Source organism: Sinocyclocheilus grahami, unplaced genomic scaffold, assembly GCF_001515645.1.
Source record: "Sinocyclocheilus grahami isolate Dianchi unplaced genomic scaffold, SAMN03320097.WGS_v1.1 scaffold691.1, whole genome shotgun sequence".
Lineage (NCBI taxonomy): Eukaryota > Metazoa > Chordata > Actinopteri > Cypriniformes > Cyprinidae > Sinocyclocheilus > Sinocyclocheilus grahami.
In genome coordinates, this window is record NW_015505870.1 from 231,408 (window position 1) to 258,526 (window position 27,119).

Sequence of the window (27,119 nt, forward strand, 5' to 3'; positions counted from 1 at the left end):
GATCAACATGCAATATTGGATGAGTAATCTTCTTTTTCCATACTAAGCCAGTGTAAGGTTCATCCACATCTGAAACAGAGACGGGCCTGCTAGCAGGTTGCACTGAGGTCAGGCCAAGTCAAGTCAAGTCACCTTTATTTATATAGCGCTTTTAACAATACAGATTGTGTCAAAGCAACTGAACAGCATTAATTAGGAAAATAGTGTGTCAATAATGCAAAATGACAATAGTAAACACTCATTTTTCAGTTAAAGACAGTTCATCATTCAATTCATTGATGTCATCATCCAGCTCAGTTTAAATAGTATCTTTGCAATCATTTGCAATCATGTCAACGATATCGCTAGAAAATAAGTGTCCCCAACTAAGCAAGCCAGAGGCGACAGCGGTCGATTGTTGCCAAGACCGCGGTAGCTATTGTTCAGCAAGCTGGATAAATGAGGAGGGTCGAAATACATGGAATAATTGCCCCATAATCCACTAGTGTCGGCACCTAGAAGCTTTTTTCTCATCGAAAGTCACTGTTGGACAGTTTTTATGATTTTTAATGGAAGTTTCCTGAAGTATTACCTTAAATATATCATCTGTCCTTTACATTCACGAGTTAAGATCGCAAAATAAATCTCTAGGCCATTTTTTTTATCATAAAGGGGAAGAAAAACAGACAAATGCATGAAAATTTGATTAAGGATTTTAATATCTTTTTATGATATTATGACATGATTATATAATGATTTTATTTTTTTTATGACAATTAAGCACATTTTCCAGTCAAAATCTCATTATTATAATTTAAATTATGTAGTTTTTTTTAATAAGGTAAAGGGGGGAAAGCTAATAAGGTTGGATTGATCAATAATGTTTTTAAGGTGGAGCTTAAGTGTCAGTTGTCTTTTCAATATGCAGAAACCTTAATAGTATTCCAAAAATATGCTTTATTATTATTATATTTTTTTTTTTAAGTAAAATATCTGGTGAAATTGGATTTTCATTTCTTCAAATTAAAAGTTAATACAAACACAAAACCATAGAACAGACCACACATACTTGCAGCCTCTGAGGGCTTCAAAGATTAATTTAGAGGGCACGTGGCAACAGGCAAGCCATGTTTTACAGCGGCTTTACAGACCCTGTGACAGCTTGTCTTTCTCTGAGACTCCATATGATCTTCCTCGTAACACAAACCCACCCGGCCATGCCAAAAAAACTCCTCACCATATTAGCAACACCGATCGTTGCCAAGACCGCGGTAGCTATTGTTCAGCAAGCTGGATAAATGAGGAGGGTCGAAATACATGGAATAATTGCCCCATAATCCACTAGTGTCGGCACCTAGAAGTTTTTTCTCATCGACAGTCACTGTTGGACAGTTTTTATGATTTTTAATGGAAGTTTCCTGAAGTATTACCTTAAATATATCATCTGTCCTTTACATTCACGAGTTAAGATCGCAAAATAAATCTCTAGGCCATTCTTTTTTATCATAAAGGGGAAGAAAAACAGACAAATGCATGAAAATTTGATTAAGGATTTTAATATCTTTTGCATTGTGACATTTTTTTTATGACAATTAAGCACATTTTCCAGTCAAAATCTCATTATTATCATTTAAATTATGTAGTTTTTTTTTTAATAAGGTAAAGGGGGGAAAGCTAATAAGGTTGGATTGATCAATAATGTTTTTAAGGTGGAGCTTAAGTGTCAGTTGTCTTTTCAATATGCAGAAACCTTAATAGTATTCCAAAAATATGCTTTATTATTATTATTTTTTTTTTTTAAGTAAAATATCTGGTGAAATTGGATTTTCTGTACATCATTTCTTCAAATTAAAAGTTAATACAAACACAAAACCATAGAACAGACCACACATACTTGCAGCCTCTGAGGGCTTCAAAGATTAATTTAGAGGGCACGTGGCAACAGGCAAGCCATGTTTTACAGCGGCTTTACAGACCCTGTGACAGCTTGTCTTTCTCTGAGACTCCATATGATCTTCCTCGTAACACAAACCCACCCGGCCATGCCAAAAAAACTCCTCACCATATTAGCAACAAAATTAATAGTTGAAGGGGTATAGGGATGATCTGAAAAGTAGTGGGCACAGCATAAAGCGTGTCAGTTTTGCCCATGAGTATTAATTACTAGTTTGTTAATCAGTTACAATTATTTCTTGTTTTACATATTGATCACAGAGTGATGCTAACTCTTTGCTAAATAGGCACTAGCCATAGTAGCATTAGTGTTTAGGTGTCTGTTAAGTCCACTGCACATGGTTCTACATGTAGACTACAAATACCACAAGGATGCCAGTTGATGTATTTGATGAAGTAGCATTAGCATAGTAGCATTAGTGTTTTTGTCAACTGTGTGAGTTAACAAGGTTCTACATGAAGTTTGTGTTTGATGCTTTAGCATATAGCTTTAGTGTTTGTGTTTTAGTCCACTATGCAAGTAGTTAACAAGGTTCTACGTGAGGACTATCATGAGGAAACATTTCTATTTCAAAATACTTTTTTATTATTTTGGAGGAGACACATTCATGTTTGAACAACTAAAGTTCAAATTTACATTTCCTACAGGGTTCTAGCAGTGTTTCCCAGCAGCTTCTTTCTACGCCACGTCTCTTCTTACTCAAACTCAGTGGCACCTGCCAAACATTGTTTGTTTCGTTTAGCACGGTGGGGAAGCCAACCCTGTGTTTCTGGTGTCATTAGCTGAACTTGATAAGATGCCAAAAAAAGCTAAAGTTTCCCTCTGGAGGCAGTCTGAGAGGATGACACAGCTGCAGGTTGGCGTTGATTGTCTGTGGGGTGGGATGTGTGAAGGTACGGGCTATTCGTGTTCCTTCACAATGTAAATATCAGGCAGATTTATGAAGAGTGAGTCATGTAGACATTTTAAGGGTCGAGGTGACTCATGTCCACCCACAGTCAATCTTACATAACACCCAAAACATCACACTCGAACAAGAACTCAGGTGGACCTGCTGTTTCTTTCAAATGCCACAATGATGATGCAACAAACAAGTTACTGGAATGTATTTCAACTTTTATACTGTTTTTTAACAAGTTTTCAATGAATGACTCTAGTCAAGCAGTGTAAACCATCAGACGAAAAGTAATGTTCCTTATTAATTTCAAAAACGTTTAAAAAATATTAAGGTGTGTGTATATATATATATATATATATGCATGTAGTATGTATATATATATATTTTTTTTTTCAAATGAAGTTTTAGAATCAAATATTAATGGAAGCCCGTTTGCGCCACTGAATAAAAAATAAAAGAGTTAATTGCGACTTTTTATCTCACAATTCTGACTTTTTTTCTCAGAATTGCGTGATACAAACTCACAATTGCGAGTTAAAAAGTCAGAATTGCGAGATATAAACTCACAATTCTGACTTTATAACTCGCAATTCTGACTTTATATCTCGCAATTCTGACTTTATATCTTGCAATTCTGACTTTATAACTCGCAATTTTTGTTGTAAATTGCGAGTAAAAATCCAACTGTTTTTTTTTAATTCAGTGGCGGAAACGGGCTTCCATAAATATGATATTTTAAAACATAACTGCTTTAGTACTTTTTAAACTAATACTATGATAATTCTAAAAAGTTTTCAGAAAAATTTTAGCCTATTAATAATAATAACATTTTTCTTATGCAATATTGAAATCATATTCACAACATTATTTTAGAATCAATGAGATACTATTATAGTTTTTATTTATTTTTGTATTTGTTTATTTTTATCTGCTTTTACAACTTTCTGGTTTTGTTTTAATTTTAGTTAAAGTGTTAGTAATTTTGTCATGTTTTTTTCTAATTTTTAATAGTTTTGGGGGGTTTATGTACACGCATACGCACCTATTTGCTTGTAAAACATGAGTGCAAAAGTTTTAGTACTTTTTTTTAAATGTGTTTTAACTGGTATTGATAACAGCGCACTTCATATTTCTCAAGGTGCTTGCTGTGCATGCAGAGCGAGTCTGTAAATTTTTAATAGTTTTGGGGGGTTTATGTACACGCATACGCACCTATTTGCTTGTAAAACATGAGTGCAAAAGTTTTTTTAACTGTGTTTTAACTGGTATTGATAACAGCGCACTTCATATTTCTCAAGGTGCTTGCTGTGCATGCAGAGCGAGTCTGTAAAACGTGCAAAGATACGTTTGATTAGCGATGAATGGCTGTGCAGGTGATTTGAGTATATGGAGATGGTTTGTCGTGTGTTATGCTAATTAGTAATTACAAACACGTGCTGCCTCACTTGTTTACAATCATCCATATTTATCAACATGAGAACGAGGCTAAGAAAAAATTTACGTGCTTATACGCACATGTTCTGAATCGTTTCGCATGAAAACCGCACTTAGGCCATGTGTCCCCACCAAAGTGTTTTTAGCCAGCAGAAAAATGCCAGGCGCTCTAAAAACGTGGCACTCCCATTGAAAACGATTGGAAAAATATGCTAGCTTCTGTAAAAAAAAACTTAAAAAAAACGTTTTGATGGACACACAGCCGAACAGTTGTACACAATTTAGCCAACTTGACAAGGCTAGAATTGTACGTGCTTATACGCACATGTTCTGAATCGTTTCGCATGAAAACCGCACTTAGGCCATGTGTCCCCACCAAAGTGTTTTTAGCCAGCAGAAAAATGCCAGGCGCTCTAAAAACGTGGCACTCCCATTGAAAACGATTGGAAAAATATGCTAGCTTCTGTAAAAAAAAACTAAAAAAAAACGTTTTGATGGACACACAGCCGAACAGTTGTACACAATTTAGCCAACTTGACAAGGCTAGAATTTTATTAGAAATGCAGCTAGCCTGACGTTGTTGATTTATAACTTGTGCACTCATTTGCTTCTCAAATCACTGTCCCAGTGTGGTCTGCAGAAACAAAAAGGCCGTCACTGCTCTATTCTCAGCTGCTGCTATCAGTACAGCTCATGGTTATCTCATAAGAGCTTTGACAGAGACAGGGACAGACAGTCTAATGGAGGATGTGTGTCTAAGAGAGGGTATCCAGTTTCATTAGACTTGTGTTGCCGGCCTGTGTCCCTCACTGATAAATGGAAGAATCTGTATCTTCTCAGTTTTGTGGATGATGGGAATGATGTGTGTGAATGAGTCAGAATGTGCGTGTGTGATCTTCAAAAATGTATTAATAACATCTCATAACCCCAGGTGGGCATAGTGCAGTGAGGTCTGGAAAGTGTACAGCTGTCATCAGCTATAACCTCTCATCAGATGATCTTGGCTAATCAATGGGCCCGGTGGGGAGGAAGTGATGTCGGGGCCTCTCGTAATGGCCGGTAGTAATGGCTGCAAATGGGCCCCAGATGCAAAGTTAGTGTCGCCCCTTGACTGTGATTCTAAATTCAATTAATTAGTTGCACTCAAGGGATGAAGGTTTGATTAGCATGGCCCCATCATATGCCTGATAAAAGCATCGTTCAACACTGATGGCCATTTAAAAGGACCTACATATCAAGGCATGTGTGTAATGCCTTTATTTGTAAAAACAATACTTAAAAATAGATAATAATAGTTTTAAATAAGAAACTAAGTAAAATTGTTTTTAATTCTAAAAAAAATCTATTTAAATTTTTTTAATTGTTCTGTATTATATATATATATACACATACATACACACACATTCTATTTATATTTGTTTTAATTGTTATTTTCTCTTTAGATAACTAAGCAAATATGTATGTTCGTGTGTGTGACTGTGGGATGATTCAGATGTGAAGCAGGCAGCCTGCCAAACAGTGATATTTTCAGGCTTTACTGCAGCACTAACTTTATTTTAATAGGGCTTATTTAAAGAAGTGCAAAGTGCAAGCTCATTGTGCGTGTATGTGTGAACTTCATCCGCAATATGCTTTAAAACATAATAAAGGCATTTCATGAGCTAAAATTTTAGAAACTTTAGTTTTCTATCGAATTTTTACATAATTTATTTGCATGTGCAATGATTCCAAAAAAATGTGGATGCTCGAGTCACACTTTAAAGGGATAGTTCACCCAAAAATGAAAATTCTGTCATTAATTACTCACCCTCGTGTTGTTCGAAACCCGTAAGACCTTCGTTCATCTTCGGAACACAATTTAAGATATTTTTGATGAAATATGAGGGCTCTCTGACCCTCCCATAGACAGCAAGGTAACTACCACGTTCAAGGTCCAGAAAAGTACCAAGATGATCGACAAAGTAGTCTGTGTGACATCAGTGGTTCAACTGTAAAGTTACGAGAATACTTTTTTGCGCAAAGAACAAAAATAACGACTTTATTCCACATTTTCGTCTCTACTGTGTCATAGCTTCGTAACTTTACAGTTGAACCACTGATTCAACCACTGTAATTAATGACAGAATTTTCATTTTTGGGTGAACTAACCCTTTAAGGAAAATGTAGATGAGTTTGCTTCTTCATGGGAACTGATTTGGAGAAATGTAGCATTCCATCACTTGCTCACCAATGGCTCCTCTGCAGTGAATGCGAGTCATCTATCCATTTTGTCCTTATAATGAAAGCCAGTAGCTCCAAACCCACATTGTATGGACAAAAAGACACTGCAACATTTTTCAAAATATCTTCTTTTGTGTTCTGTGGAAGAAATAATCTCTTAAAGTATATTCTTGATAATATGAAGTCTTTCTACACTGGCACAAACTCCATTCGGCTGCTTACAGCTGTGGCGTCTGTCTTTTTGCCAGCACTACAACGGCAGAAATGTTACATCCTCCACTTCCTCATTTGTCTTCTCTGACAGTCTGCGTGTCTTTATTAAATCCAGTAGGGATATAACACCAGTGCGGCCCCTTTTTACTAGTGATTTTCACACAGGTCCTCCAACTTACTTGAGTATGTGGCAGCTGTTCACGGGTTTTCTGTAATCTTCTGTATTTACAGTCATTACAGTAATGGCCATTTGATAAAGAATGTTTCCGTTCTGTGGAGTACACATGTGGCCATTTGCCTTTTTCATAATGCATCTTGCTGAGAGATATTATAGAATAGATATTCTATAATTTGTGTTTTGGCTGTGATTGTAATGCATCCAGCCATATCTTTGATTCTTAAGGTTTGAAATAAAGTCAGTATTTTCCATTTGTCTTCATTGATGTGCTATCAATTTAATGCTACATTCCACCATCCCAGTTGTCAACAAACTGCTCCTGTAAGGCCTAAACGGTTGACCAAAAGTCTGGGGTCATAAACCGCTTAAATCAATTTTTTTTTTCCTTTAAGACTTTTTTAAAGTCAGTTATAAAAAGGAAGAATGGTCTTATTTGAATCCAAAAAGTAAGTCTGATTACCTCTTGGCTAGCTACTCGTTGATGAAACTATAGTTTCTAAGACACAGTCTTAACATAGTGGCTATGTTTATGCAACTGGTCCCTGGTGTGCTAATGGATTGGCTTGAGAATGGGAATACTAATGGATACTCTCTTTTTAAGTATTTTAAACCACCTTGAACCAGAAGGCCTTGATTAGTTGGCTGATATATAGTGTGTTCAAGTCCTCCTGGGAAGTTCGTATTTACGAGTTTGGAAGTCGTAATAACGGTCAGGTGCATTCAAATCGCTTTGGTCGGAGCGAGATGGAGATTTACCTTTTCTGCATAGAAGTCGACAAGATTTTTTAACTCTACATCTACAAAATGATGAATAAAGAATGTGCATGGGGTGTGTTTTTGCTTCTTTTTTTTCAATTCATGGTGTTGTAAATTGAATCATTATATATTGTGCCATAATTGTACAATGCTATGGAATTTTGTACATGCAAGTTTAAAACTTTTTTTTTTTTTAAACTGACGCACCCCTAACCCAGAAACATGGGGCTTAAAGAAAATCCTAAGTTTCCCAGTTGTAATTACAATGTTGTGGTTCCGTTCATGTGCGTTCAACTCGTAAATAAGTCTTCCGACATGACTTCCGACGCACTATTTGATTAGAGTTAGAACTGAACTGCAGAAGGGTAGATCTTCAGGAGCAGAAGTTGTCATTTATTTCACTCTGGAAATCGTGTGCGTTCAAGCTCAAAAGACGTGCGAAGAGGAACTTCGGATATCTTTCTGAGTGTGCGTGTGTATGTGTAAGTGCATTTAGGCATGCATATATTTCCATGTGAGGACAGAGACAGGTGGATGAGGCACTGGATCCTGATTGGTAGGGGAGGACATGTTTCTAGGTAGTTCTTTGCAGTGATTGGCTGAGGAAGGTGGTATCGCTGGGGAGTGACAGGGCGTGATTGGCACCCACAGGCTGATGGTGCTGACAGATGGTAAAATGCTACGCAAGCTCTGGACAGATCTCACTCACAGGGTGGTGGTAGTTGGGGCGGTCAGGGGGCGTAGTGTGGGGTGGCGGGGCAAAGAATTCTGGAATGGATGCCTTGAGAATGTTGCCCTGAACTTGGATATAATCTGCTTATGTTTGGAAGCACCGCCCTTTATAAATATATGTATACATTTATATATATAAATATATGTACAGAGATGAAAATGTTCTCTTGTGTCAACTTGATTCATTGTGACATTGCGATGAGCTGCATTTCAAAACCAGTTAGCCTGCAAATCGGCCAATTAATCTATTTTGGTTCTGCCTAGTCAACACGAAAATGTACACCCTGCCTCAGGGAACTCCTTTAAAGGAATAGTTCAACCAACAATTGAGATTGTTTAATTAATTTTTGAAAGTCATGTGGTGCAACCAAGATTAATAGAGCCTGAGACCCTCATGATTGTGTCCAGGTCAGTAAATATCAGATGGTTTGACCTTTTTATGACAAGGCAAATCTGGTCCAGGTTGTAAAATGTCATGTGTAATAAAGTAATAAGTTATGGTACTTTTTTCTTTTATAAATATTTTTTAAAACTTTTTGGAAAATAATGATTACGATGTGTATTCCTAAGCATGTGTAACTTCTAATGATTATATTATTTCATCATTCATTTCATTTTTACACCACAACAAATAATAACGCAACTCTGTAAAGCATGACATGAAATAAAAGTGTTTTGAGTTTTATTTTTGATACATCAGGCTTTTATGGCTCATATAGTTTGGCTCATTTAATTTTTTATTCAGAGGTTCAAACCGAACAAAAATATAACATGTAATGCGGTTGCTGATATTTATATGTAAATGTAAGATGAAATTCTGATAGCTTGTAATGTAAAAACAGACTACTTACATAAAATGCATATAAATATCAGTTTACTTTTTATCTCCCAGTACTGTGTCTTAGTTAGATGATATTTAAATGATTTGTTTTATGATCAAAGCTCTCTAGTTTAAATTTTTGGGGGCAAAATATACAGTATATGCAGTGCAATACAAAGATGACTGGGAGATGAAAAAAATAAACATTCCTCAAAAGCCTGATGATCGTATTTAATATGATTTTTCTAAAACAAAAACAAAAAAAGCGGTATGGATACTCCAGTAAACCATAGTTGCTTCAGTTCAGTAAGATTTCGTCTTTAAATATTACTAACAACGATATAAAAGTTATTCTTACGTTTACTTTATAAAAATCAGTAAAGGTTTCATAGCAAAAAGACATGTGAACCACAACATGAAGGTGGGCATTTTTATAATTACACTAAAAGGCCTTTCACTTGCTAAAAAAAAGTATAAACTATCAATCGGACAACAGAAAGCATGTAGATTGTGTACAACAGGTTTTTCAACAAAGTTTTGATCATATTGATAAATTAGAAGCCTTCATCTGTTCCAGATGTGGTCATCATGTCGCTTTTGTTCTTTTAAATATTTTTTAGGAGGTGGTGGAAGTGCACATCACAGAAGTCCATCCTTCCACTGTTTAAAGTTTTTTTTTCTTCTGTGCATTCTGGACTTGAGCCAGCGTTGGAACAGATTGAAGGCCGTCTGTGTTGGCTTGAATGTGTGAATGTTGAATGTAGTCCACATTATGATGTGCTGAGCTGGCTGGACTTAGAATATTCATAGGCTGGTGGTCCCAGAGCCAAACGCTCTGCAATCATCTAGCCTCTGCCCTCAACACGTGCTGTGACATGTACTGTCAGCAACCTGCAGGTAGGTGGGCGTCTTTTTCCTGTGGCTGTCAGCACAGGGGTTGGAGCCAGAGATGCACTGCCCAAACCAACCAATCATACTGGTGCAGTGTGTCCAAGAACACTCAGACAGAAGGAACATTGGACCTGCTGTTAGGAACTCCGTTCCAAAACCTAGTGAGTGGCCCCGCCGCCTATATAGGCAGCATCCTGAAATGGAACCTTGCGAGTGATCAATTTGGAACTCTCTATAAATGCAGTAGCTCTGCACGCCTCACAAATTGCATTCTTGCAACTGATTTCAGTGGATGTTAGCATGTTGACAAGCTAAACAACATGATACTTTAATTACAGCCATATGACATGAAAAACGCGGATGGAATCACAAAATCCAATCATAGATTTGACTGTATAATGTGGAAACACATACTGTTTTTGGGTGAACTAACCCTTTAAAATGCTCCCTGCATAGGCAGCTCAGTTTTGGCCAAAACTATCTCCTGGCAATTCGTAGCTATTTTACGTGTTGTCATATAGTGGTTAATTTGTATGAATTTGTACGATCTCCCATGTTTAGTGGTGGAGCTTCATGCTTCCTTTTTTTCTAAAAAAAAAACCATACAGTTTCCATACAGATCACATTGTACAAATTCATACGAAATCACCACCTCGTAAAAAAATTTTATACATATTTTCTCATGAGATCAGGCTGGTTTTAGATCACAACCAGAGTTTTGTGTCCGAAGGTTGAAAGCATGTAACTAAAAAGTATTTAGTAGGCACTAAACCAGTCTTAAAGTTTTATTTCTATGCTGAGGCCGTGACAATTTTTAGGCTGCTTGCTTTGTGCAAACACTGTAACACCAGTCATCACCTCTGATGCACAATTATATCACAGCTACATTTGTAATTTACATTTATAACTTGGTTTTATTATAGAATCGGGATTCATATGTGGGAAATGGGTAACACAATATGTGACACAATGCCCTATTTGTTCACTCATGTTTTCTTCCTTTAGAAGTGCTTGTAAAAGTCACCATATGTTATGACTAAATATGGACCTTTTAAAAACCTCTCAGGGGAATGTGATGTGATGGTTGTGCCCTTCCTATAGCACATGAATCACATTCCAAAAGCCTGCAACGCTACGCTGTTGCCTCATGGACTAGACTGGTTTGGGTCATTCCGGAACATCGTAAATCACTCTCTCCTCAATGGCGTTTGGCTCAGACACACCCCACAACTCCAGCTGGCCAATCCAGACTGACTCTAATGACTTGACCAAGTGGCATATAGGCTGTGTTTGCTGAAAGGTTGTTAATGTCGGGGTGATTTATTGAAAGCTGGTTCAAAATTATATGCGTGCTTCACGTTTCTGCTTTCTAAATTTAGATTTTATACTATAGTTGTATATGCGTTTATAGTGTATGCGTTTATAGTTTAAGCACAACAATATGAAACTGACAGTTGCGACCCTAAAATCTGACTGATTGAGTCGTACATCAAGTGAATTTTAGTAGACTTGGGTTATTGAGCTCTTCACTGTAAGTTGAGAAAGCTCAAGAAACTTTAACTTTTTTTTAGAGTATAGACTATAAAAAAAAATTCAAGTTGTAAATAAAGTAGTAAAGAATATAGGAGTATTGCAAATACATTGTAAAGATTATTGGAGTATTTATAGTTTTTATGGTGCTTCTGTTTCAATCTTACTACTTCAAAATTTCACATTTAACTCAATATGTTACTTGCTCTTTCCTTGCCCTTCAATTGCAGAGTACAAATTGTTTAAATCTTACACCGTTTATTTTTTCTCAATTGTACTCCACTTATGGAAAAAAGTGCTAAATATGAACAGTTGGTCTGTGCATTAATCAAACATAAAATGCTTCACATAGAGAGCACCAATCACCCGAATGGTGACTTTAAACGTAGTACAACTTTTACAATAAGATATAATCATGCTACATCGGGGTTATTGTCATTAATTAAAACTATAAAAAAAAAATGTTGTTAACTGAACTAAAAAAAAAGAATATTAGATGAAAAAATTAAATGGAAATAAGGCATAAGTTTAGGCTGAAGTACAAAAAAACTGAAAATAAACTGGAAAATGGAAATAAAATCTAAAACAAATTAAATAAATTAAACATATATATATATATATATATATATAGGTTTATTACAAAAAATAAGAAAAATAAAGTAGTACAACTTTTACAATAAGATATAATCATGCTACATCGGGGTTATTGTCATTAATTAAAACTATAAAAAAAAAATGTTGTTAACTGAACTAAAAAAAAAGAATATTAGATGAAAAAATTAAATGGAAATAAGGCATAAGTTTAGGCTGAAGTACAAAAAAACTGAAAATAAACTGGAAAATGGAAATAAAATCTAAAACAAATTAAATAAATTAAACATATATATATATATATATATATATAGGTTTATTACAAAAAATAAGCAAAATTACAAAAACTTGCACCAAATTTAAAATGAAAATAAAACAAAAATGAATTCAAAATATTAATAAAACCCCCAATACTTTATAAATAATACTAAAAGAACATGCAATGTCAACTTTTTCTGTTTTGATAGTTCAATCAACCTTTAAAATAGAATAGACAAAATGAAAGTTGTATGTTTATCTTTGGGTATTTTCTTAAGGTAACACCACACCACTAGTTCTACAGACGCCTCAAAAATGACACCTCAAAGTGAGTAGAGATGCGCTGTTACTTTTCTAAGCAAACACATTTGTGATTATAGTGATGAAAATCCCATACACTTACATTTTAAGGAAGGAGCTAAGCTAAGAGTCAGTTGAGGTGTGAGATTTCTCTGTTAACTCTGTGTGGACCATGAGATTTTCTGAACCAGCAGAAGTATCTTCCAGTGCACACTGCCCTCATTAGGCCATATGTGGATCATAGGACACAATAACAAAAAATGAATTCAAAATATTAATAAAACCCCCAATACTTTATAAATAATACTAAAAGAACATGCAATGTCAACTTTTTCTGTTTTGATAGTTCAATCAACCTTTAAAATAGAACTGAAAGTTGTATGTTTATCTTTGGGTATTTTCTTAAGGTAACACCACACCACTAGTTCTACAGACGCCTCAAAAATGACACCTCAAAGTGAGTAGAGATGCGCTGTTACTTTTCTAAGCAAACACATTTGTGATTATGGTGATGAAAATCCCATACACTTACATTTTAAGGAAGGAGCTAAGCTAAGAGTCAGTTGAGGTGTGAGATTTCTCTGTTAACTCTGTGTGGACCATGAGATTTTCTGAACCAGCAGAAGTATCTTCCAGTGCACACTGCCCTCATTAGGCCATATGTGGATCATAGGACACAATAAATGTCTGGGATGCTTTGGTGACGGTCAGAAATCTGTCAGCACCATCTAGTGGATTTGCTCTCTTTACTGCTTATGGCAAAGAATGAAATCAGTCACTTGAAATGACAGTTTGTCAGGGATTAACTTAAACCTATATAACATTTAATTAAGATTATATTTTATTACAATGTTTTTTTTTACTTACCATTTGTCTATATTGTTTCTTTTGCATTTGTTTCCATTATTATTATTATTATTATTATTATTATTATTATTATAACTATTACAATGGTTTTTACTTGTTTATATGTTTTCATTTTGATCTGTTTTCCTTTATTTTCTTACTATTTCACTTTAAAAACAAAACAAAAAAAACTATACCAATGTTGCATGTTGCTTTAAATACAGTTTTATTTCTCCGATCAGTGAGTGTTACTGGTTTTCCTTCTCCCCTTTGTTTTGGTGTCAAAGTAAAGGTCTAGTATTACAGCAGTCATGTTATACCTGTCAGAAAGGTTTGACTGAGAGTCCTGTTGCCCCCTGTGGCTAAAAAAAGGGAAAGAATCTGAAATGCTGGTTGTTTTGTCGTCCGGTCTGAATGCCAACAGATGGCTGGCTGTAAATCTGTCACATTGGCACCTTGCTGGGAATTGGATGCTGTGCCGTTTGTGTACAAAGGCCTGTTTATGGCAGGCTGTGAAGAGCATTACAAAATTACAGACTAATATTAACTAATGCGAATAAGAAATAAAGGGTTGCTGGATTATCTAAAAAAAATAATAAACAAGGAAACAAACTTGTAGTTTGATTTAAGAAAGTGTTTTAGTTGTCATATATTTTTATGTTTTATCTATTCTTTAACAAACAGTCAGTAGCAGACTTTGAGGAACTGCTAACAGATCAGTGGTTGAGTGCTAAATATAAATAGGTCTTTATGAATACGGTAATATAATTTATGGTTCCATTACATTTTTTGTATTTTACTTGGTACTGTATGTAAATGAAATAAAAACACATTAAGCATTAAGTCATGTAATAATGTTTGTTGATGTTATTAAAGAAAGTAATAAAAAATAGCAAGTATTATAAAGTCTCGCCTGACTTTAATGTAATATGTGTTCTCTATAGGGTTGTCAAAATGCAAACCCGCTGTTTTCTGGCCTTCATTTGAGAAGAATACTTTTGTTTAGAGCATGATGTGCTATCTAAAGTAAGTAAATAAATAAAACATTTGACATGTATTACATGCTAGTGTATTTGTGTTTGTAATTATCTGCAAACTTTTAAACATAAACAAGGTAAGGTAAGATACAAAGATATCATAAATAGAATTTTGAATAGAAGATTTCTCTCACTTTCAGCGGCTCTGAACGCAGCTCGGCTTTAGGGTTTGGTGTCCATGTGTTTGAGCTCAACATAATTGAACCTGCCGAGTTTCAAGTTTCACTGGTCTTACTTTCAGATTAATTAATTCTGTTTTATTATACATGAATTGTTCTTGTTATATTGCATGGAGTATCTTCATAGAGTGCTTTACAACAACCAGGGCTGTGCACTATTGAGAATGAACTTAACATTCGAATTCTGCTGCTGGGTCTAAATTTAAATTAAATCAAGGCCGTAAACAAGATGTAAATTCATTCCAATTTTAAACATAGAAAATAGAATTCAAATGAAATGATATTCAGAAATTCGTATAACTCCTTTTTTAATGTGTATACAGTATATATCAGTTTTTCAGTTTGAATTTCTTGTAAAAAAAAAAAAACAAGTTATCAATCTTTTGCAAGTTCATTTTGATTAATTTGATTAAAGTTCAAATCTAAATAGTTCAAAACTATTTATTACCTTATTCAATAATATAAATACAAAGTTTAAGAAGTTTAATATACTTACAGAAATGAACACCTTCAAAATATCTTACCACTAATAGAAATGTAAGGTTTATTTACATGAAATGACATTTCTGTTACTTAATGAAATTCAAGCTTAAAATGAAATATAATGTTCATTTTATGGCCCATGGTGGAACAACACTTCATTTTCACGGGAGGATCTAACTTAACCAAAATTTTGATTTGAGTAGTCATAACAAAACAAAACAAGTTATCAATCTTTTGCAAGTTCATTTTGATTAATTTGATTAAAGTTCAAATCTAAATAGTTCAAAACTATTTATTACCTTATTCAATAATATAAATACAATGTTTAAGAAGTTTAATATACTTACAGAAATGAACACCTTCAAAATATCTTACCACTAATAGAAATGTAAGGTTTATTTACATGAAATGACATTTCTGTTACTTAATGAAATTCAAGCTTAAAATGAAATATAATGTTCATTTTATGGCCCATGGTGGAACAACACTTCATTTTCACGGGAGGATCTAACTTAACCAAAATTTTGATTTGAGTAGTCATAAAGTTATCTGAAAACAATGTGGTGAACATTTATATGGAAAAATGACAATTCAGTTCAGACATTCAGTTACTAAATTTCCCATTACTAAACGTGTGTTGTATTTGATCAAATATGGGCCATTTTACATATTTTTCTGTTTTGATTATACTTACAATACTATTGCAATTTGGCAAATATTGATCATGTTTTGCAACAAACACAATTAAGCAAATGAAATATTATTATTTTGATTATTGCGTGATGACGTATTATTTCTTTTCAGATATCATCAGTAATTTTGTCAAATATTTCCGCCCGAAGGTTGGACGTGATGATTTTCTGTTGTGTGTTAATATTCCCAATAGTTGAAGTAGATCTGTCAGGATGTTGCGTTTTATCCCAGATGCTGTCAGCGCTTCAGTTTATCATGATAAGCAGGTGATAGCAATCATCTGTCATTCCAACGCAAGGATGTTGCTAATTAAAAATGTGAAAACTAGGACAGAGAGAAACTCGACAGATGAAGTTCTGAGCCAGGTGTGCATCTTGGCAAAGACAGAATGCTGTCAAACAAGGATCACATTCAGGATTTAATACTCAAACTTGTACGTGACTCCCGGAGAACATTTATGTCTGGATTTGGACTGCCCATGTTTCACTTAGATTTCACTTAGAAGGTCCTGCAGGCGTATTCCTAACATCCGTATTGTGACATGCATATTTAGCTTTTTACTTAAATTCGTGTGGCTTACTTTTTTTTTGTCAGGCAACCTAAACATGTTTCATGTATTTAAATTAAGTTATTCTTATTATTCTTATTATTATTAAATTTAATTAAATTAAGTTAGATTTAATTTAATGAACTAACCTTTTATTTACATTAAATACTTTTTAATTTGACTGAATCAACCTCAATCATTTTTAAGAGTCAGAACAGATAGAAATATATATCCTTTATATCCATTAAAGATGAAAAACGTTTGTTGCAGACAATCTGCAAGCTAAAATGAAATTAATTTTAAGAATTAATTTACAAAAAAAACATATATATATATATAATCTTTCAAATTTGCCCTTGTATATTTATACATTTTATATAAATAAATATAGAAACAGCTCTGTAGTTTATGCTGGAAAAATGAGTGTAGAAACAATTTTCACTCATAAATTACTAGTAAATGTCACAGTTACAAAGAAACGGCAAGTAGCAAGTTGAATTTAACGTGAAATTTTGAAGTAGAAAAACTGAAGTAGTATTTTCTCATAAAACATACTCCAATAACCTTTATTTATTTTCTTCTTTTTTTCAACTTTGGAAATCAGTGCAATTAATTTAATTAAAATTTGCTATATATACAAATAAATGAGCTGTTTATCAAAAATGACATTATTTATTTATTGTTATTTATTTAATTTTAATATGATTAAATAAACATGACTACATTCGGACACTGTTATTACACTGCATTGAAACAACATTAAACTAAATTGATCTTAATAATGACACTATTGACTTCCGTAGAGCTGCTTTATAGCTCAAATTAAATTTGTTTCATAATTCATGAATTTTACAACATACATTTTTTCTCTTTATTACTGCAAATCTGCATCATATAAAGTAAAAAAAAAAAAAAAAAGGTTTACTTTTGGCTATACTTACAAAAAATACAATAGTTTTTTTGTTAGTTTTTTTTCTTTCTGCAAGCTCAACTAAAATGTAACTAGAAAATGAGTTCAAACTAAGTTACATCAAGTTAAAAGCTGTCGTCCATGGTGAAGTAAAGTTCAGACATCAGGTAAATAAGTATGCGTATAGAAACCATACTTGATGCATCGGATGGGGAGGCACGTCCCATTTAGGAATGGTTTCATCCATACGTTTTTAGTTCATGTAACATCACCCTCCCTGTTTTCCCTTCACTCTCTTTTGCGAAGCACGTGTGACACTTCATAACTCCAGCCGCTATTCCAGGCCAAATCAGCCTGCTGGAGCAGCACACATTCATGGCAAAGGGGACTACAGGCGGCTAGTGAACGCAGAGGCCATTATAAAGACCGAAACCTGTAGGCTTGAGTGAAAGAACAGCGCAAGGTAAGAGCCAGCGGCCTGCTGATGTGTTGACTGTGCGTTCTGCCATAAATTGTAAAGTGGCTGCCAGGTTTTTTGATTTGACGCACTTTTAAATCTGTTTGTCACACATTTCAAGGGGCTAATTTATTATTTTCTATCTGAACGCCGCCTGCAGATGTAGTGTGTCAAAATGTGAGGAGGTTTGATGTTTGTGGTGTGGCATTTCAGCAACGGCGCGATAGATGTGATGTTGTACGCAGAGACAAAGATGCGTGTTGTTTTTAGTGAAGCGATTATTAGAAATTTAACACAGAGTTCAATTGTTGGAGGTTGTTGCAATTTTTGCATTTTGTGTTTGGTTGCATTTTTTTACTTTTGGGGGGTTTTTGGAAAACAGTGATGCGACCTAAAGTATCTAGAGTTACTGGATTAATTGAAGTCAAAGATGTTTTATTTCATTTATTTCATTTAACATAGCTGAATCAACCTCACTATACAATGTAATGCAATGTTTTGACATTGTAAATATTATTGGTGTTAGATTAAAAGATTGTTGGAAGGAAATACTGTTTGAATGTTTATACCTCCAAATTTCATGTTAAATTCAATGTGTTACCTGAAGTTTTTGTGTAGTTGTTTGTGAAATTTAATACATTTCTGAGTGAAAATTGTTTCTGCACCAATAGTTCACCTCCCCATGGAGTTACACCAATCAATTAAAGGAACAGACTTGGTTGAAAAAGGTCCTTAATTGAACAGTTGTAAAATTATTAAAATTTTTGTTAAGTTCCTGAAAAGGAAGGATTCTGATGTTGATTTACAAAAAAAAATAAAAAACTTTTTTTTTTTGTTGGATAAAAAAAGTTTTGGCTGCCTATTGCATTTGAAATACATTTTTATATACTTTAAAAAATAATCTTTTATGATGCCTAAATAGAATAAAGAACAGTACTGTATTAACACAAATAATTTTTGTTCTCTGATAAAACGCCAGTGTAGTATCACTTGTAATGTACAATCATTTGTAAGTTTACACTTTAAGTTCATTAAAGTGTGCTAGCGTTTGAAGCCGATGTGAAAAGAAACCTACATGCAGTACATTACATTACAGACACCAGATGCCTCTGTAAGCAGTAATTGAATATGGATATATATGCGCAACGCTACAAGTTTGTAAGGGTTTGTCAGAACTTGTTGAACTGTTTATGTTTGGGAGTACATTTAGGTTAAAATGTATTTATTTTTGTAATAAATTAAATGGGAGATGTGTTTCTTGAGACATTTTGAACTTCTGAATTTTAGGTTTTTATTACTTAACTTTTGAATATTGAACAACTATTACATGGTTAGGTGCTGCCTGGTTCCAGAATTAAAAGGGAACAAAAGTTTGTTTACATTTATTTTAGTATTACTTACATAAACATGATAATCCTGAAAATAGCCAAAAAGAGCAATAAATCAGCGTCGGTGTAAAGTTGCCGCTTTAAATTGAGAACCTTTTGATTTAAAGACTATGTAATGCATTACAGCAGCAGAACATCACACAAACCACAACATTTAACACATGAACCTACAATAAATAAAACCAGCATTACAGCAAATTTTTAATTATGTTTGTTAATATCTGATGCTATTTAACATGCATGGTTATGCTTATATCAGTAGGCACATGAGTAGACAATGTTAAATATATTTGTAGTAGTTGTGGTTTCTTTGTGGATTTTCTTAATTCTCAGTTGCCGGTAAATTCTGTTATAGAAATATTTTAGTGAATGCAAATGTTTTTGTAGATTGAGGAGTGCAGAACTACTGTTCAAAATATATATTTTTAATGTTTTTGAAAGAAGTCTCGTCTCTTATGTTCACCAAGGCTGCATTTATTTGAACAAAAATACAGTAAAAATAAGTAAAATTGTGAAATATTATTACAATAACTGTTTTCTATTGGAATATAGTTGTTCCTGTGATGAAAAAAGCTGAATTTTCAGATTACTCCAGTCTTCAGTGTCGCATGCTCCTTCAGAAATCATTCTAAGATGCTAATTTGCTGCTCAAGAAACATTTCTTATTATTATCAATCTTGAAAACAGTCATGCTGCTTCATATTTTTGTTCGAAATGGTGATACATTTTTTCTACATTCAGTGATGAATAGAAAGTTCAAAAGAACAGCATTTACTCAAAATAGAAATGTTTTGTAACATTTTTTTAATTTTTACTGATGCATTTGAACAATTTAATGGATCGTTGCAGAATAAAAGTATTAATGGTTACACTTTATTTTACAGTACATGTACTTACTGTAAAAAATGACAGTGAATTTAATGGTAAAAGACTGTAAAAATGCTACAGTAAAAACTGGACATGTGTCAGACATTAATTTTACGGTAGTATACCGTTTTTGGAAGTGAAAAGACCGTATAATTTACAGTGAATAACCGTAAATTGACATTCCCAGAATTCCATGCGTTACATTTCAAATTTGATGTTTTTTTAATTTAACGTGAAATTTTGAAGTAGAAAAACTGAAGTAGTATTTTCTCATAAAACATACTCCAATAACCTTTATTTATTTTCTTCTTTTTTTCAACTTTGGAAATCAGTGCAATTAATTTAATTAAAATTTGCTATATATACAAATAAATGAGCTGTTTATCAAAAATGACATTATTTATTTATTGTTATTTATTTAATTTTAATATGATTAAATAAACATGACTACATTCGGACACTGTTATTACACTGCATTGAAACAACATTAAACTAAATTGATCTTAATAATGACACTATTGACTTCCGTAGAGCTGCTTTATAGCTCAAATTAAATTTGTTTCATAATTCATGAATTTTACAACATACATTTTTTCTCTTTATTACTGCAAATCTGCATCATATAAAGTAAAAAAAAAAAAAAAAAGGTTTACTTTTGGCTATACTTACAAAAAATACAATAGTTTTTTTGTTAGTTTTTTTTCTTTCTGCAAGCTCAACTAAAATGTAACTAGAAAATGAGTTCAAACTAAGTTACATCAAGTTAAAAGCTGTCGTCCATGGTGAAGTAAAGTTCAGACATCAGGTAAATAAGTATGCGTATAGAAACCATACTTGATGCATCGGATGGGGAGGCACGTCCCATTTAGGAATGGTTTCATCCATACGTTTTTAGTTCATGTAACATCACCCTCCCTGTTTTCCCTTCACTCTCTTTTGCGAAGCACGTGTGACACTTCATAACTCCAGCCGCTATTCCAGGCCAAATCAGCCTGCTGGAGCAGCACACATTCATGGCAAAGGGGACTACAGGCGGCTAGTGAACGCAGAGGCCATTATAAAGACCGAAACCTGTAGGCTTGAGTGAAAGAACAGCGCAAGGTAAGAGCCAGCGGCCTGCTGATGTGTTGACTGTGCGTTCTGCCATAAATTGTAAAGTGGCTGCCAGGTTTTTTGATTTGACGCACTTTTAAATCTGTTTGTCACACATTTCAAGGGGCTAATTTATTATTTTCTATCTGAACGCCGCCTGCAGATGTAGTGTGTCAAAATGTGAGGAGGTTTGATGTTTGTGGTGTGGCATTTCAGCAACGGCGCGATAGATGTGATGTTGTACGCAGAGACAAAGATGCGTGTTGTTTTTAGTGAAGCGATTATTAGAAATTTAACACAGAGTTCAATTGTTGGAGGTTGTTGCAATTTTTGCATTTTGTGTTTGGTTGCATTTTTTTACTTTTGGGGGGTTTTTGGAAAACAGTGATGCGACCTAAAGTATCTAGAGTTACTGGATTAATTGAAGTCAAAGATGTTTTATTTCATTTATTTCATTTAACATAGCTGAATCAACCTCACTATACTGTAAAAAAAATTTTTTTGACATTGTAAATATTATTGGTGTTAGATTAAAAGATTGTTGGAAGGAAATACTGTTTGAATGTTTATACCTCCAAATTTCATGTTAAATTCAATGTGTTACCTGAAGTTTTTGTGTAGTTGTTTGTGAAATTTAATACATTTCTGAGTGAAAATTGTTTCTGCACCAATAGTTCACCTCCCCATGGAGTTACACCAATCAATTAAAGGAACAGACTTGGTTGAAAAAGGTCCTTAATTGAACAGTTGTAAAATTATTAAAATTTTTGTTAAGTTCCTGAAAAGGAAGGATTCTGATGTTGATTTACAAAAAAAAATAAAAAACTTTTTTTTTTTGTTGGATAAAAAAAGTTTTGGCTGCCTATTGCATTTGAAATACATTTTTATATACTTTAAAAAATAATCTTTTATGATGCCTAAATAGAATAAAGAACAGTACTGTATTAACACAAATAATTTTTGTTCTCTGATAAAACGCCAGTGTAGTATCACTTGTAATGTACAATCATTTGTAAGTTTACACTTTAAGTTCATTAAAGTGTGCTAGCGTTTGAAGCCGATGTGAAAAGAAACCTACATGCAGTACATTACATTACAGACACCAGATGCCTCTGTAAGCAGTAATTGAATATGGATATATATGCGCAACGCTACAAGTTTGTAAGGGTTTGTCAGAACTTGTTGAACTGTTTATGTTTGGGAGTACATTTAGGTTAAAATGTATTTATTTTTGTAATAAATTAAATGGGAGATGTGTTTCTTGAGACATTTTGAACTTCTGAATTTTAGGTTTTTATTACTTAACTTTTGAATATTGAACAACTATTACATGGTTAGGTGCTGCCTGGTTCCAGAATTAAAAGGGAACAAAAGTTTGTTTACATTTATTTTAGTATTACTTACATAAACATGATAATCCTGAAAATAGCCAAAAAGAGCAATAAATCAGCGTCGGTGTAAAGTTGCCGCTTTAAATTGAGAACCTTTTGATTTAAAGACTATGTAATGCATTACAGCAGCAGAACATCACACAAACCACAACATTTAACACATGAACCTACAATAAATAAAACCAGCATTACAGCAAATTTTTAATTATGTTTGTTAATATCTGATGCTATTTAACATGCATGGTTATGCTTATATCAGTAGGCACATGAGTAGACAATGTTAAATATATTTGTAGTAGTTGTGGTTTCTTTGTGGATTTTCTTAATTCTCAGTTGCCGGTAAATTCTGTTATAGAAATATTGTAGTGAATGCAAATGTTTTTGTAGATTGAGGAGTGCAGAACTACTGTTCAAAATATATTTTTTTAATGTTTTTGAAAGAAGTCTCGTCTCTTATGTTCACCAAGGCTGCATTTATTTGAACAAAAATACAGTAAAAATAAGTAAAATTGTGAAATATTATTACAATAACTGTTTTCTATTGGAATATAGTTGTTCCTGTGATGAAAAAAGCTGAATTTTCAGATTACTCCAGTCTTCAGTGTCGCATGCTCCTTCAGAAATCATTCTAAGATGCTAATTTGCTGCTCAAGAAACATTTCTTATTATTATCAATCTTGAAAACAGTCATGCTGCTTCATATTTTTGTTCGAAATGGTGATACATTTTTTCTACATTCAGTGATGAATAGAAAGTTCAAAAGAACAGCATTTACTCAAAATAGAAATGTTTTGTAACATTTTTTTAATTTTTACTGATGCATTTGAACAATTTAATGGATCGTTGCAGAATAAAAGTATTAATGGTTACACTTTATTTTACAGTACATGTACTTACTGTAAAAAATGACAGTGAATTTAATGGTAAAAGACTGTAAAAATGCTACAGTAAAAACTGGACATGTGTCAGACATTAATTTTACGGTAGTATACCGTTTTTGGAAGTGAAAAGACCGTATAATTTACAGTGAATAACCGTAAATTGACATTCCCAGAATTCCATGCGTTACATTTCAAATTTGATGTTTTTTTCAGATTTCAGTACTTCAATAGGTTGGTATATTAACATTATATCAGTTAATGAAATTACGGTATTTAACTGTAAATTTAAGTTAAAACCGTAAAACCTAAAACGTTGGTACCGTATTTTTTACGGTAAAATTCCGGCAACCACAGCTGCCGTTTTTTTACCGTAAATTTTACGGAATTCTTTTTACAGTGTACTTAACCAAGAAAGGACTGGGTAGTATAAGGTAACTACATGGGTTAAGGTTAGGTTTAAGAGTATGTTCAGGTTTAGTACCAAGTTATTATAGTTATTGTAATTGATATAGTAAGTACAAATGTACACACGGAACAGGACTGTTAAATAAAATGTTGCAGTATTAATTAATTTTTTTAAAAACTGATCCCAAACTTTGTGTATATACAGTGGTGTGAAAAAGTGTTGGCCCCCTTCCTGATTTCTTATTTTTTTTGCATGTTTGTCGCACTTTAATGTTTCAGATCATCAAACAAATTTAAATATTAGTCAAAGATGACACAAGTAAACACAACATGCAGTTTTTAAATGAAGGTTTTTATTATTAAGGGAAAACAAAATCCAAAACTACATGGCCCTGTGTGAAGAAGTGTTTGCCCCCCTGTTAAAACTGTGGTTTATCACACCTGAGTTCAATTTCTCTAGCCACACCCAGGCCTGATTACTGCCAGACCTGTTGAATCGAGAAATCTCTTAAATAGAACCTGTCTGACAAAGTGAAGCATGCTTAAATAGCAACACATTATGCCGCGATCTAAAGAAATTCAAGAACAGATGAGAATCAAAACAGTTCACATGTATCAGTCTGGAAAGGATTATAAAGCCATTTCTAAGGCTTTGGGACTCCAGCGAACCATGGTCAAAGCCATTATCCACAAATTGAGAAAACTTAAAACAATGGTGAACCTTCCCAGGAGTTGCCGGCCAACCAAAATTACTCCAAGAGCACAACGACGACTCATCCAAGAGGTCATAAAAGAACCCAGAACAACATCTAAAGAACTGCAGGCCTCACTTGCCTCAATTAAGGTCAGTGTTCATGGCTTGTATTAATTGGTGAAGGGCATTTGACACCTGGATCCTCTGCTTATATGAGAGTTTGGAAGCGAGCGGGCAGCTGTGGAAGCAGTATTGGTTTGTGGCGGTAGCTGAGCGTGGTGTGTTGTGTGTCACTGGTGTATTTTGGGCTGTTGAGTCATGAAGATAGGATGATACCGCCGTAATATTCAGCAGTCCTCTTTAATGACACAGCTATGCAAGCAAAATTGCAGACAAAAATGTTTGTTTATCCAGAGTTTTGACTTTGCCAATGATAATCAATCATTTTTGGTGAAACACTACAACATATTAACAATGTGCAAATAAAGTTTTTAGAGGAAGAAAAACAAATCTGTCGAACGAATCAATTAAACAAATAAATCTGGCAAATATGCTTTAGGTATTAAGCACTACTTACATGCTCCTAACGTTACAATATTTTTGAAACCCAACCTGAGAGAGCCAGTCATTGCGTTTACGTGCACTTACGATGTGTAAGATCATATTATAGCATGCCAACCATAAAGCTAGACTTTTTAAATCCATTGTTGGCTCCATTTCTGCACTCTTAATTGTGTTATGCTGCAGTTGACCAGCTGTTGGGTCTCAAAGGCCAGTTGTACTATAAAATCCAATGTATGTATGTTGTGTCTTGGCCCAAGATTTCCATTACATTTTTGCATGCCATTTCACATGCCAGGTTGTCCAGGCTAATGTCTAGTAACTTGGTAATATACACCCATATTTAAGTACCAGTTTACTGCTGCTACTGCTTATAACAATAAAATAAAACTGTATCTTTTAGTTTCCACAAAGATATAAAGTGCCTCTCAACACAAGTAGCCCTTGGCTACAAGCTGTCTTGCTAATAACAAACCTTTATTGAAACTAATATCTATATCTCTTTGTGGTCTGAGAAATAAGTTAATATTAAAAAATATTTTATTTATTTATTTATTTTAATGCCCACAAATATATAAAGTTCCTTTCAAGTCATAAGAAGCACTTGGCTACATGCTAACGTGCTAACAACAATCCAATATTAAAACTAGATGTGATCTGAATAATAATAATAATAACTAATAAAACTTTTTTATGTACATTTCTTAATGTCCACAAAGACATAAAGCGCATTTTGAAGCATCATAAACCCTTAGCTACATGCTAACAACAATGAAACAAATACACAAATATGTTTCTTTGTGGTCTGAGAAACATTAAAGTCAACTCCAACCACTCATGATAGTCTACTTGTCCCAAACCAATCAATCCCTCAAGTATAAAATCCCACCCTACATTTTTTCCATGTATTATATTAGCGGTAGGGCTAACTGTGTATAAACTCTAGCAGTTGGTTAGCCTTAGCTCTTGCTGTGTAATGTCATTGAGAGATGACAGTTACTATATCCCTGCATAAATATCAGGAGTGCTTGAAACAGAGGTGGCCTGTTTGCCAATTTCTCACTGCAACTCTATATTCATTAGACTAATGCTTTAAATACTGATGCAACCATTTGATTTGTGTATAGATATTTTGGTTTGTTCTTACATGTTCACCCAGGGGTATGTTACAGTTGCCAATAGTGCCCTGTGAAACTCTTCAAATTGTATTCCACCATCTTAGATGATACTCAAGATCATAAGGAGCATGCATTCTGGGTCTGAAGTGCACTGCACACAACATATGGAGCAAATTTATCAGTATATCACTTAAAGGCTGGGCAGGTGATTTGGTTCAAAAACATTTTTTTGTTATACTGGTTGAACGTCTCTTCACATCCCAATAGCAATCACTAAGTTAAGTGGTCTAAATGTATTTATATGTATTTATGTCATCTGTGAAAGTCATAGGACCATAAAATGTTCGTCCAATCATATCCCTCGATCCCTCCGAGGGCTACGATAGGCTGTCCTACCTACCTGTGAACATATGTATTTGCATACCTACACGCACCCTGTTCACGCAGACATGATACGTCATCAGTGCGTTCCAGTGCGCTATTGCAGACCGAGCGAGAATGGAAGGTGATATTATTGTAATATTACGCACTTTGTACTGTAATGTTTTCCCTCCGGTGAATGAGACATAAGGTAATGTGACGGCGATGCATTTAATCTTCCACCAACGCCGTCTCTCATCGTGTCGCAGGTTAGCCTCTGGTCTGCCTGTGCGCGTTCATGTGTATTGGAGGAGGTGTAGCTTTGAAGAGTAATTTGCAGGGAGGGTGGATCTTGTTTTTTTTTTAGAGCTAGCTTGCTATTGCTAGCCTCTTCGAAATCACCTACCGTACTTTTAACAGGAAGTGGAGAGGTAAATTACCCCTTAAGTCATTGAA

General features: G+C 34.0%; 1 protein-coding gene across 1 annotated transcript in view; it reads left to right on the plus strand.

The window, feature by feature from the left end:
- The window catches only part of LOC107559541 (RNA-binding protein 20-like), a 55,858-nt gene that overhangs the window by 6,888 nt on the left and 21,851 nt on the right, over positions 1 to 27,119 (plus strand). Inside the window, exon 3 of the mRNA XM_016243402.1 lies at positions 4,894 to 5,030. Within this exon, the coding sequence (XP_016098888.1) occupies positions 4,894 to 5,030 (137 nt within the window). The remainder of the gene's footprint in view (positions 1 to 4,893; positions 5,031 to 27,119) is intronic.